Source organism: Chenopodium quinoa, unplaced genomic scaffold (genome assembly GCF_001683475.1).
Source record: "Chenopodium quinoa cultivar QQ74 unplaced genomic scaffold, ASM168347v1, whole genome shotgun sequence".
Classification (NCBI taxonomy): domain Eukaryota; kingdom Viridiplantae; phylum Streptophyta; class Magnoliopsida; order Caryophyllales; family Amaranthaceae; genus Chenopodium; species Chenopodium quinoa.
The window spans coordinates 13,629-27,139 of record NW_018745540.1 but is presented as its reverse complement, the minus strand read 5'-3'; the positions used below and the strand labels follow the sequence as shown (position 1 = coordinate 27,139).

The 13,511-nt window shown below is 37.6% G+C and overlaps 1 protein-coding gene across 1 annotated transcript; it reads left to right on the top strand.

Moving 5' to 3' along the window:
* The first annotated feature begins 8,582 nt into the window (after positions 1-8,582).
* On the top strand, positions 8,583-10,623 carry LOC110716043. Its single transcript, XM_021894678.1, has 3 exons — positions 8,583-9,149; positions 9,214-10,047; positions 10,495-10,623. The coding sequence occupies exons 1-3, from the start codon at positions 8,583-8,585 to the stop codon at positions 10,621-10,623; spliced, it is 1,530 nt and encodes a 509-aa protein (XP_021750370.1).
* The last annotated feature ends 2,888 nt before the right edge of the window (positions 10,624-13,511 follow it).

Here is a 13,511-nt window from a genome sequence, read left to right as displayed (position 1 = left end):
GGCGGGAATGAATGAACAAAAGGGTTTCTTGTTCAACGGCTAATTTGATGGATTATATCAGAAATTTGCGCCAATTTAAGGGATTTAAATCAGGCTCTCTCTTAGTATAATCTCAGTTTTGCTCTGATTAACTGAGAGAGGGGAGAGAGAGAGAGAGAGAGAGAGAGAGAGAGAGAGAGAAAGACCAGAGCTTGGGGTTTTGCCGTTTTGGTGTGTTTCGTTGTTTTTTGTTTTTCCCTTTTTTATTTTTTGGGTATTTTTTTTGGGTTTTGTTTATGTGAGCCTGTGAGGTGCGTATAATTGTTGAATTTGCTTGGAGGGTGGCGATGTTGCCACGGACGAGAGTTAGCTTTTATACCCCTCGTATCTTCTCTAGTCTCCTACCAAGGTTAGACGGTATAAAGTACGGAGTATTTTTTTTTATTTTAACAGTAATGTTATAAAGGAAAATCAAACCCTAACTTGAAAAACAAAAAGATTTGAAGCGAAATTAAGAGTTACAAATAAAAAATTTTGGGTTTAGAGTTGGATTATTTGATAAATTTTGAAGTCTGGACGGAAATTTTACTTTGTTAAGAGTCAGATTAATTACTCAATGTAATGTGAATGTTCACACCTTTTTCTTCTTTGTCATTAATGCTTTAGTCATTCTTTTTGTCACCCCCTAAAATAATAGCCCACAATATAAAAGTGAACTAGTATTTCGGCCCGAGCGATGCCTGATGCCGCGGGTCAACTAATATAAACAACTATATGAGAAAGAGGGTGCATCACCCTTTTAATTAGTTAAATATAATCACGAGGATTTATCATAATTTCCTTAAAATATTAACCAATGAAGTTGTTGTGAATTGACAGTTTATATCTCACATTTCATCTCAAAGGTCATATGTTCAAGACCTCGTCTAATTTACTTATGTGAACTTTTAAATCACTAATAAGATAGTAAGTGCATATTTATGTGTTAGAGGTTACAGGTTCGAATCTAACCCAAATCATAATTTGTTATGATAAATAGTGATAAATAACTGGTTCTGCAATCTATTTTATACAGTATAGAGCTAGCTCTGGCAATTTAATTGGTTGTAATGAAAACAAAGATTAAAGGTAGTCTTCTATATTTTTTTGTGAAATTTTACATGGTGGCCTCAAGAATATAAATATTCTACATGGAAGACAATGTTTTTTTTGCATTCTCTTAAGTGGCACTCTAGATTTTCATAATTAAGTATAGTGACCCTTTTTTGATTTTTTTGCTAACCATTAGTTTTAAACTAAACAAATGAACTAACCCCCTTCCCAACCATCAAACCTACCACCATCGATGTTGCCAGCCACCAACATTACTAGAAAACAGACGATTTTCGATGGAAAAATTTCGTCGGAAATACCCCATTTCCGTCGGAAAAACCCCATTTCAGTCGGAAAAACCCGTTTCTAGCGGAAGTTCTGTTGGAAAAGATTTTGTAGGGAAAACGACATTTTCTGATGGAATTTCTGTTTCGGGGTTTTTTATGTGTCTTGCAGGAGAGTTACAATTCCTAGCATCCGCGTCAACCCTCTGTACGTGAAGACTCCGGTTGGTGGGAGCTTCGCCTCTGACGATCAAGTTAGTATCCGTCTAAGTTGTAATACGTGCGGAAACGTAAATTCTTCTCTCTGATTCAGGGAGAATTCTGCAATTAATATTGCTCGGAATTTGTGTTTGATTTATGAATGCCCAATAAATGAGGATTGTCCCACCATTTATAGTGGGAGGGGATTAATTCCCCTTCTAGGGTTCAAGGGACACGTGTCAGTAGAGGATTGGATCCCTTTGGGCCTCTCTGGGGTTAACACGTGTCATCAGGCCATTGGGCCACGTGTCTAGGGTAATTTTTACCTTAAACATTTGCCCCTCACAGGTGTGACGTGGCTTTGCCACGTGGCACCTGTGACAGGTGGCACGCTCCGGGTGAGGGACGGTTCGTCTCCTTCCCGCTTCTTTTTTTTAATTTTTTTAATTCGAATTTCGAATCTTTTGAAAAGGCGGGGTGACATTTCGCCTTCTGAGGTTTTCTATAAATAGGAAACCTCCTCTCTCATTTTCACATTTACATCCTTTGAAATTTTCAGAAAATAGAGAGTCAGTCGGTCTTCAGATAGAAACATAGTGAGATCTATCTGAATTTGCCCGTGAGTACATCCGGTTTCCGTCTCTACATAGTGAGTCAGCGCCGCTTGAGGGGTTTGCAAGCAGTCTCTATTATTTGCGAGACCTGCCTTCTCAGAGAATATGTCCGCTTAGATGTTTGTGTCCGTTACAAGCCGTTAGTGGATTTTGCCTGCTGAAGCAGCCGGTCGATACCTTTTATTCTCAACTCTTTTCTTAGGTATCGTCTCTCCCCTTTTCAGCTCTTCTATGTTTTTTCGTTTGTGTCTCTTTCTTGCTTTCTCTTTAAAAAATTTTTTAAAAAATATAAAAATAAATGGACCCATCGAACACACACCCGGCATATAATGATTTAGAGGGCATCCGGTCCCCTAGTACTGCTGAGTCTAGGGCTGGGGGTGCCGCCTCTAGGTACTGGGACTTCCCTTGTTCATCTCCCAATCCAACCGTCTCTGTGTCTATGCAGGACACTATGGCTAGAATCAGAGTGACGGTTGTGGATCCAAACTATAGAGGCGAATGCTCTGGAGAGTTGCCGCCTGAGATGAACCAGGCGAAGATAGCAAGGGAGTCTCCCGAAGGTACCCCCAGCACTCCTACTGATGGAATCCTAGGATCCGATTACAGAAACGGTGAAGAAACCGCCTCTGGCTTTGGAGCTGAGGCGCAAAAACCCTCGGATAAAAACAGCCAGGACATCGCCTCTAAGTCTAACTTTGGGTAGAATAGTAGCAGTTATCTAACACCGATTGTAGATAGCGAGGAGGAGGAGAGGTCCTCCTGGATTAATAAGGGTGATCTCCTCCTGATCCAAGTCTCAGCTAGAGACAGGGCCAGCATGGAGAGAAACTTGTCGAACTTTACACTCATGCGGCCTTTAGGAGAAGGGTACAAGATTTGCGTCCCGCCTGAGCTTGGGACCATTGCCTGGGAGGACAACCAGCGCAATGCAGACAGATATTTTGGCTGCTACGAGGCGGTCTTCCTGGCTGGCCTCCGCTTCCCTCTGCACAAAACCATTAGGGCCATTTTGAGAGGCTATGGCCTGGGAGTATGGCAGCTCACCCTAAACTCCTGGATTAACATCCTGGGTTATATCGCCGCCTGCAAGATGCAGGGTTTAAACCCCGGCTAGGAGGCCTTCGTTCACATGCACTATTTAAGTCAAAGCCCAGGCGGGTGGAGAGCTTGGTACACTCTGACCACTTACCCTAAATACCTTATGACGTTGGATTCTAAGTGGTCAGACTGGAAGAACCGCTGCTACCTGGTCTCTGCCCCAACCAAACAAGAAAACCACGAGTTCTGGACCTACAACCTGAAACCTGAACTGCTCGGGCAAAAGTGCAGAATGCCCTAGGTCTCGGATGAGGACTATGAGGCAATCATAGAGTCAGGATTTTTTGAACTCACCACTATTGCCCTCTTAACCGGTGAACTCATCAGTGTACCCAAGAATTGGGTACCCAAGCACGAGTTTTTGAGGGATGAGGCATCCTTATCCGCTTGTGGGTTAAGCACCCAATTTAAAAAACGTATGTTGCAGGAACAACCGGCACAATTATGCCGGATGTACTATTTTACTTTGTGGTTGCTCAAAACGGTTATGTATTTGCATTTGTCTAATCAGGCGGTCTTTTTATTGCAGTTGAACCGTTAAGGATGTTGCCTACCTACAAAACTCCTGCCAAATCTGCTTCTGACCTCCGCAAGGAGAATGTAGAGAAGAAAAAAGTCGCCCAGGCGGCTAAAAATAAGGTAAGTCGGCCTGCACCTCAACTGTTTATTCTGCGGACATTTGGAGATTACCGCCTGACCATGTAGTTTCTTTTAACTCAGGATGGGGGCAAGACCCCTCGCTCCCTCAGCAAGCTAGTCCGGCCCAGACCGGATAGTGAGGTTGCAGCCCCCAAGAAGGTCCAGAAAACCTTGGTGGGCGACCGTCTGACTGTTGGGGGCAAGACGGTTCAAAACACCGGCTTTGGGTTTGATCTCTCAGCCAAACAGCCGGATGTCCCAGCGACATCGAAGGGTGGCATGCCACCTAAAGCTACAAGCGGCGCTGTAGCAGATGAGGGCAACCAAAGCCTTCAGGAAACTCAAGGTACGGCTGACCCCTTCAACCCTTTATTCTTTGCTTGGCCTACCCATGCGGGTCAAGTATTACTCCCAAAATTAGCCGGAAGACTCTTCTGGCAGCCAGCTATCTATAGGAATGTAATCCCCCATATTTTTCTTAGTAAATATTAATTATATATTTTTATGTATACGATTATTTTTAATAATTTTATATTTATATAAAAAAAAATATTTTGGAAAGATTTCACAAAATAAAAACAATAACTTACATTTCAATAGCATTTTACTCACTATTGGGATAAGATTACCATTCTAATTCTACAAAAATAAAAGAGCCCAAACCCTCATTTTTCTAATTAAGTAAACTTCTCCTAAAACCCTCCTACTGCCTTCTCCTTATTACTCCTCTACTGCTTCCTCCTTTCCCCATACACAATTCACGACACTCACAAAAAAAAAAAAAAAAAAAATTCGCTGCTGCCCCTTCGTTGCTAGTGTCGCCGCCGCACTGCTGCTGCCGCCGGCGACCGTCGCTGCTGCCTGAACCACCAGCCGGTTTCCTTTCATTTCCCTTTTCTTCTATCTTCCTCTTTTCTTGTTTAATTTCTGTAAAGATTTAACCTTCATATGAATTATTGATTTGATTATGCATATACATGATGAATATTGCAAATTTATTGAGTCATGTTGCGAATTTGTTGAGTTTATGATGTACTAAGTATATGATTAATGTCAGATTCTATTAGCTACGAAATAAGGGTTCAAAAATCGTGATTTTCGCAATGTTTTGGGCTTAAACCATGAATAATTGATTTAACTAATTACTTTGTATTTAAATATGGTTCTACCTTTAATTTTCGATGATTATAATGTAATTTTCAGATTTTCAGAAAAGCTAATTTTGGGTTTTAAATGTTGATTTTTCATGATTTTGGGCATAAAACGTGAATGATTGACTTAATTACATACCTTGTGCTTAATTATGATCCTAACCTTAATTTTTGATGAGTATAATAATTTTCAGATTTTTAAGAAAGCTGAATTTTTGGGCTCAAAGCAGGAAGATTAAATTATTTAATTATAGTATGTATAAAATTATGTTTAAATTCAATTATCTTGATTATAAACTAAATTTCAGATTTTAACCTTAACTTTAAATAGCTGTAAATCATGGTTTTATGTCGGATTTCAAGTTCTCAACATACTAACGTAATATATAACGATTGTTTCAAGTAAAAATGTTTATGGGATTGTTTTACAAGCTTAAAACGAATTTTCAGATTTATAACACCACTTTAAAGTTGCTGAAATTTTTCCTATAAGCCATATTTTTATGATTTTTAGCATATAAACCCATGGTTGAAGTACTAAATTATTAACTTTGGCTATTGGGAATAATTTAAGAGCATTATTTCAATGATTTAAAGGATTTTAAAATAGTTTGGTATTGCTGTAAAATATATTGCTTGGGTATTAATGGAACTGTGGTTGTTTTGTTTAGGAAGGGACTTCGTAGAAGGTGACTTTTAGCCTTAAAGTGGCCAACCAATTTGTTTACTCAAGGTACGTACAAGAATACGAGGAACCTTGATTTTAGGAGCATGTTTAGGGACTTGGAAAAAACCTAGAATCATGCTAGGGAACTTGTAGATTGGTTGGAATTGTTTGGTAATGAGTTGTTTGATGACAAATGTGATGGTTAGTTTAATTCATGCTTGAGAAATGTGCATTGATTTTTCCTTATGAGCAGTATTTATGCAATAATGTTCAAAGTGAGCTTAGAGGCAAAGATATAATGAATTATTTTGATTACTTGTTCGTTTATATTGAAATGGAACGAGTAAAGGAAGAATTAAAGTCTTATAAGATAAAGTTGAGAATTTGAGGTGCCTTATGAACTTAAGGTGTTTATACACCGAGGTAGTTAAAGGATGCAATAATAAATGTTGTTTGTCACTGATAAATTGAGAATTTAATTGGAAAATTGAATGATTTGATTGATTGATGTATGATTGGTTGAGTTGTTTGCATATGAGTCATCACCAAATTTTAAACTGGTAAATCACGTAAAGTGCAAGAAGGATGAGCAATAAAACTCTGGATTTGTGCACATCTAGAGTAATGACAAACACGGGTTGGGGTTCACGGGGTATTAGCCGTGCACTTTTCAGAGGCCGTCTGATCTACGAGTCTCTTGTTTTAAATTCTTTTAAAATTATAATGAGTTAGATGAGATCTCATACTAGCTATGGCCACGGAGTCGCGCCCGTCTGCCATTGGATGTTTATTAATGTCTTCCGAAAGGAGGCATAGGGTTTTCTTATTTAATGTTCCGGAATGGAGCACAGGGGGACAACCCGGTCTATTGCTTAATCCAATCAAATAATGAAGTGATCAATGCTATTTAAATAAAAACTTAGTAATGAGTAACTATGGAGTCATGTGTTCGAGTCAATGATAATATTGTGAGTGTATGGAATGTTTGTTAGTATCATGCTAGAACTCTTTACTATATTTCGTAACTTGTATGTACTCAGCGTTGCTGATTGCGTGCTTTTGTGTGTTTTTCTTTGGTCATGGCCTTCGCCTTCAATGACCCTGTAATGATCCAATTATTACACTTGTGATATTGGGGAGCAGATTCATCACAAGTTTTTGCATAAACTGTCTTGCATCAGGGTGATGGGATTTGAGTGGAGAGTTGGTTAACCAGTTAGCTTATTTCATAACACAGATTGAATTTTATTTTGGTGTTGGTTCCATTACTTCCTATTTTACTGGATTTTGAATAAGGGTCGTTATGGTTCCAACTTGTAAGACTTTGAGTTTTGACTTCCAGTTTTGAAACTTATATTCTTTTTAAAACCAAGTTAGTTTTCCGTTGCTGATTTCTGAAACTAGCCTTAACGTTTGAACACGTGGCGGTAGCACTCCAATAATTCTCTTACAGGTTATACAGGTTTTACAGGTCTTACAGGTTATACAGATTATACAGGTTTTACAGGTTATACAGGTTATCACAGGTTTTTAAGGTTTTCTTTTAAAGAGAATTATTGGGGTGTTACAAAGTGGTATCAGAGCCAGGTTTGATTTAATTACTACTAAAGCCAATTAGTATGTCTTAGGCGCCTAACTAATCAATTAAGGATTTTGTTTTTAAAAGTCAAAAAATGATTTTAAATTTTAACCGTGTTTGAATTAATTGTTTTAAATGTTTATAAAATAACTTTGAAGCTTAAATTATTTATTTGGTGAGATTTGGGTAGAATTAGAAAGGGCATGCATGTATATTAATTACTTTGCATTTATTTAATTATTTTGCAAGTTGCTTAGTTAATAAATTGTGTGATGGTGCTCTAATTAAATTTCTTTCATGATGTGTTCGTGTTATGCTTTTCGAATGCTCGTTACTTTGGGATGACGTAGAGAAGAGATGAGTGACGTAGTAATCATGTCTAAGGAGGAGAGAGAATCTAACAGTGAAGATACTCTAGAAACTATGGAAAGGATTCTAACTCCGAAATTAGACCAATCGGAGGAAGGTTATCAGGACTTGCATGAGTTTAAAACGGCAAAGAACAAAAAGAATAAGATCAAAACTTACGAGAGAATTTTTCATGAGATGACTCTTATTTTCTCGGACGATGAAGATGACCTTAAATGGATGATTAGAGAACCTGCGGATCCAAATGCTGGAAAGAGAACTACTAGGAATCCGAATCCGCTTTACAAGGCTATAATTATTAAAGACTCGGAAGATGAGAATGACCCTGATTTTGACATAAACACTTATAAAGAGAAGAAAGACAAGTATTCTGATGTGGTCCCTTAAAGATTTGGCTTATTAGAGTATAGTAGTATTAGTAGGGTTTTGCTATCAATAATGATTATTAGAACCTCATTTAGTTTTGACTTTGACTATTGGATTTTAATAAGTAGCTAGAGCTACAGAGTTATGGATTGAGATTAATACTTTTATTGGAGAAATAATAATAGTGATTATTCTATTATAAGAATTCCATTTCTGATTATATGTTTTATTCAAGACCAATATAAGTTTTGTGATTACATATAATTTTGAGGAAAAATTTCCTTGTTTATGATTAAGTTGAGTAAGAGTGGCGTGGGATGGGAATTATTTTTCTTAACTTTACTTAATCTTGCGTGTGGATTGTTCTATTATTATTATTTGATTTTGCTTGGGACGAAGGGGTGCAAAGACCAAAGTACCCTTTTGAACCAATTTACGTGATAAAATGTAATATTGTGACTAAATGAATATACGTGCACAATGTTCGAATTCTGTTTAAACTAGAGCAAACGTTTACCTTATTTCAGGCGTAGAACTAGAATGACAAATAATGCTGCATTAGCTGAGGCCATCCGCATGTTGGCTGAGAATTTGAATCAGAATCGAGCTGACCAACTTGATCCCCATGCTGAGATGTTTAAGAAGTTAGCCCAAGTTAGGCCACCAGTTTTCAAGGGAGGTGCTGATCCTACCTTCTTGGAAAACTGGATTCGAGAGTTTGATAAGCTATTTGTGGCACTGAATTGTCCTGAGGGTATGAAAGTTGATCAAGCTGCTATGTACCTTAAGGATGAGGCTGATATCTGGTGGAGAGATAATGCTGAAATAATTAAGGCCAAACCAAACTTTCGGTGGGAAGTGTTTAAAACTGCATTGAGGGATAAGTTTTACCCCCCATTTTTGAAGAAACAGAAGGCCCAGGAGTTCATTAACTTGGAGATGGGCCGAATGTCAATTTCGGAATACTATAATAAGTTTATGACCCTTGCTAGGTTTGCCCCTGAGGTTGTCCCGACTGAGGAACTGAAGGCTCAGAGATTTGAACAGGGATTGACCAAACAGTTGCAGAAAGACCTAGTTGGGAAAGTCTTTAAGACCCTAGATAAGGTATATGAGAGAGCTGCACACATGTACCATTTGTATTCTAGGGATGTGGGGGGAGAGTGCTAAGGTCGGAGAGAAGAGGAAGGACTTTGGGAACTCTGAAAACCAAGGTCACTTCAAGAAGTTTAAGGATGGGGGCTCATCTGAGAGGAATAACCAGAATGTTAGTAGGTTTTCTAACGCTAACAATGGAGAGAGGGAGTTCAACTGCAAGAGGTGTAGGAGAAACCACCTTGGGAGAGACTGTGAGGGGAATCTGGTGACTTGTAGCATCTGTAACAAGAAGGGGCATAGAGAGTACGAATGTTATACCAAGCAGAACCAACTAGGAAACGGTGGGAATAGTGGGAATACCCAACAGAGACCCAACAATTTTCATAACCAGGGAAGTAGGGACAATGGTCAGAATGGGAAGTTCGGTAATGGTAACAGTAATGGCAGCCACAGACCTGGAAATGGCAACAACAACTCAGGCAATGGCAACAATGGTCACCAAGGGAAGAGCAACGCTCCCGGGCGCTTGTCTGTGATGAGCAAAGGAGAGGCTGAAAGGTCCTCAAATGTAGTCACTGGTACTTTTTCTATTCACTCTGTTTCTGTCAAAGCCTTGTTTGATTCTGGAGCAACTTACTCTTTCATCTCTACTTCTGTTGTACGCAAATTAAACTTATCTGAGTCGAGTCATGTCAATATGTCAGTCAGTCTGCCTACTGGCAAACTTGTTCATTGTAATAGGTTATTCAAAGGCTTGCCTTTGAAAATAGGAGAGGCTGTTTTTCCATCGAATCTTATTGAGTTTAATTTGGGGGACTTGGATGTCATTCTGGGAATGGACTGGCTAAGCTTATACAAGGCCAAGATAGACTGTGAGATACAGAGAGTGCACCGAGTGATCCTTTGGGTAAGTCGTTGTCCTATAGACGTTTTGGGAAGCCGAAAGGCATTGGGATCATTCTGCTTTAAAGGTTAAGAAGTTGGTGAGTAAGGGGTATCCATTGTACTTTTGTTGTGTCCAAGATTTGAGTAAGGGTGAGAATAGGCAGATTGAGGATGTACCCATTGTGAATGAATTTTTCTTTTTTTTAAGATGTCTTTCCGGATGAGATTTCGGGGATGCCACCTAAAAGGAAAGTTGAGTTTGCAATCATGCCTTTTGGGTGCACCGACCTGATGAACCGAGTGTTTCATGAATATTTAGATAAGTTTGTGGTTGTGTTCATTGATGACATATTGGTGTACTCGAGGAATGAGGAAGAACATGCTCAATATTTGAGAAAACCATTCTGGAAACTCTTAGAAGTAACAAGCTGTATGCCAAGTTGCTTTTCTAGGGCACTACTTTTCTAAGGAGGGAATATCAGTAGATCCTGCAAATATCAAGGCGGTGAGTGAGTGGCCTACTTCTAAGAATGTGGCTAATGTTCGTAGTTTCTTGGGATTAGCAGGGTATTATAGAAGGTTCTTAAAGACTTTTTGAAGATGTGAAGATAGTGAAGGTCCTTTGGTCTAACCATGAGTACGAAGAGGCTACTTGGGAGGCCGAAGAAGAGATGAGAAAGAAATACCCCGAGTCTTTTGGTGAGGTGAGTTACGAGGGCGTAACTCTTTTCTTTTAAGAGGGGTAGAATGCAGTGTGATTTCGCGTTTTACCCCATTTATGCCATTTATTGCTTAAAGATTGCATGAACTTGCTTATTATTGCCAAGTATTGTTGTGTTTGCATGCGAATAAAGTACGTAAACTTTGGCTAAGTGCGAGTTATCGAGTATGAGCTCAGTTTGTTAGGCATATATGTTTGAGAAACAAGCAATTTACGGCAATACAAAACGTAATAGTTTTGAGAAATTATGGATTTTGGGTTAAGTTTCGGGGACGAAACTTCTTTTAAGAGGGGTAGATTGTAATTCTCCATATTTTTCTTAGTAAATATTAATTATATATTTTTATGTATACGATTATTTTTAAATTTTATATTTATATAAAAAAAATATTTTGGAAAGATTTCACAAAATAAAAACAATAACTTACATTTCAATAGCATTTTACTCACTATTGGGCTAAGATTACCATTCTAATTCTACAAAAATAAAAGAGCCCAAACCCTCATTTTTCTAATTAAGTAAACTTCTCCTAAAACCCTCCTACTGCCCTCTCCTTATTACTCCTCTACTGCTTCCTCCTTTCCCCATCCACAATTCACGACACTCAAAAAAAAAAAAAAAAAAAAAAAAAAAAAATCGCTGCTGCCCCTTCATTGCTGTTGTCGCCTGCGCTGCTAGTGCCGCCGCCGCACTGCTGCTGCCGCCGGCGACCCGTCGCTGCTGCCCGAACCACCAGCCGGTTTCCTTTCATTTCCCTTTTCTTCTATCTTCCTCTTTTCTTGTTTAATTTCTGTAAAGATTTAACCTTCATATGAATTATTGATTTGATTATGCATATACATGATGAATATTGCAAATTTATTGAGTCATGTTGCGAATTTGTTGAGTTTATGATGTACTAAGTATATGATTAATGTCAGATTTTATTAGCTACGAAATTAGGGTTCAAAAATCGTGATTTTCGCAATGTTTTGGGCTTAAACCATGAATAATTGATTTAACTAATTACTTTGTATTTAAATATGGTTCTACCTTTAATTTTCGATGATTATATGTAATTTTCAGATTTTCAGAAAAGCTGATTTTGGGTTTTAAATGTTGATTTTTCATGATTTTGGGCATAAAACGTGAATGATTGACTTAATTACATACCTTGTGCTTAATTATGATCCTAACCTTAATTTTTGATGAGTATAATAATTTTCAGATTTTTAAGAAAGCTGAATTTTTGGGCTCAAAGCAGGAAGATTAAATTATTTAATTATAGTATGTATAAAATTATGTTTAAATTCAATTATCTTGATTATAAACTAAATTTCAGATTTTAACCTTAACTTTAAATAGCTTTAAATCATGGTTTTATGTCGGATTTCAAGTTCTCAACATACTAACGTAATATATAACGATTGTTTCAAGTAAAAATGTTTATGGGATTGTTTTACAAGCTTAAAACGAATTTTCAGATTTATAACACCACTTTAAAGTTGCTGAAATTTTTCCTATAAGCCATATTTTTATGATTTTTAGCATATAAACCCATGGTTGAAGTACTAAATTATTAACTTTGGCTATTGGGAATAATTTAAGAGCATTATTTCAATGATTTAAAGGATTTTAAAATAGTTTGGTATTGCTGTAAAATATATTGCTTGGGTATTAATGGAACTGTGGTTGTTTTGTTTAGGAAGGGACTTCGTAGAAGGTGACTTTTAGCCTTAAAGTGGCCAACCAATTTGTTTACTCAAGGTACGTACAAGAATACGAGGAACCTTGATTTTAGGAGCATGTTTAGGGACTTGGAAAAAACCTAGAATCATGCTAGGGAACTTGTAGATTGGTTGGAATTGTTTGGTAATGAGTTGTTTGATGACAAATGTGATGGTTAGTTTAATTCATGCTTGAGAAATGTGCATTGATTTTTCCTTATGAGCAGTATTTATGCAATAATGTTCAAAGTGAGCTTAGAGGCAAAGATATAATGAATTATTTTGATTACTTGTTCGTTTATATTGAAATGGAACGAGTAAAGGAAGAATTAAAGTCTTATAAGATAAAGTTGAGAATTTGAGGTGCCTTATGAACTTAAGGTGTTTATACACCGAGGTAGTTAAAGGATGCAATAATAAATGTTGTTTGTCATTGATAAATTGAGAATTCAATTGGAAAATTGAATGATTTGATTGATTGATGTATGATTGGTTGAGTTGTTTGCATATGAGTCATCACCAAATTTTAAACTGGTAAATCACGTAAAGTGCAAGAAGGATGAGCAATAAAACTCTGGATTTGTGCACATCTAGAGTAATGACAAACACGGGTTGGGGTTCACGGGGTATTAGCCGTGCACTTTTCAGAGGCCGTCTGATCTACGAGTCTCTTGTTTTAAATTCTTTTAAAATTATAATGAGTTAGATGAGATCTCATACTAGCTATGGTCACGGAGTCGCGCCCGTCTGCCATTGGATGTTTATTAATGTCTTTCGAAAGGAGGCATAGGGTTTTCTTATTTAATGTTCCGGAATGGAGCCAGGGGGACAACCCGGTCTATTGCTTAATCCAATCAAATAATGAAGTGATCAATGCTATTTAAATAAAAACTTAGTAATGAGTAACTATGGAGTCATGTGTTCGAGTCAATGATAATATTGTGAGCGTATGGAATGTTTGTTAGTATCATGCTAGAACTCTTTACTATATTTCGTAACTTGTATGTACTCAGCGTTGCTGATTATGTGCTTTTGTGTGTTTTTCTTTGGTCATGGCC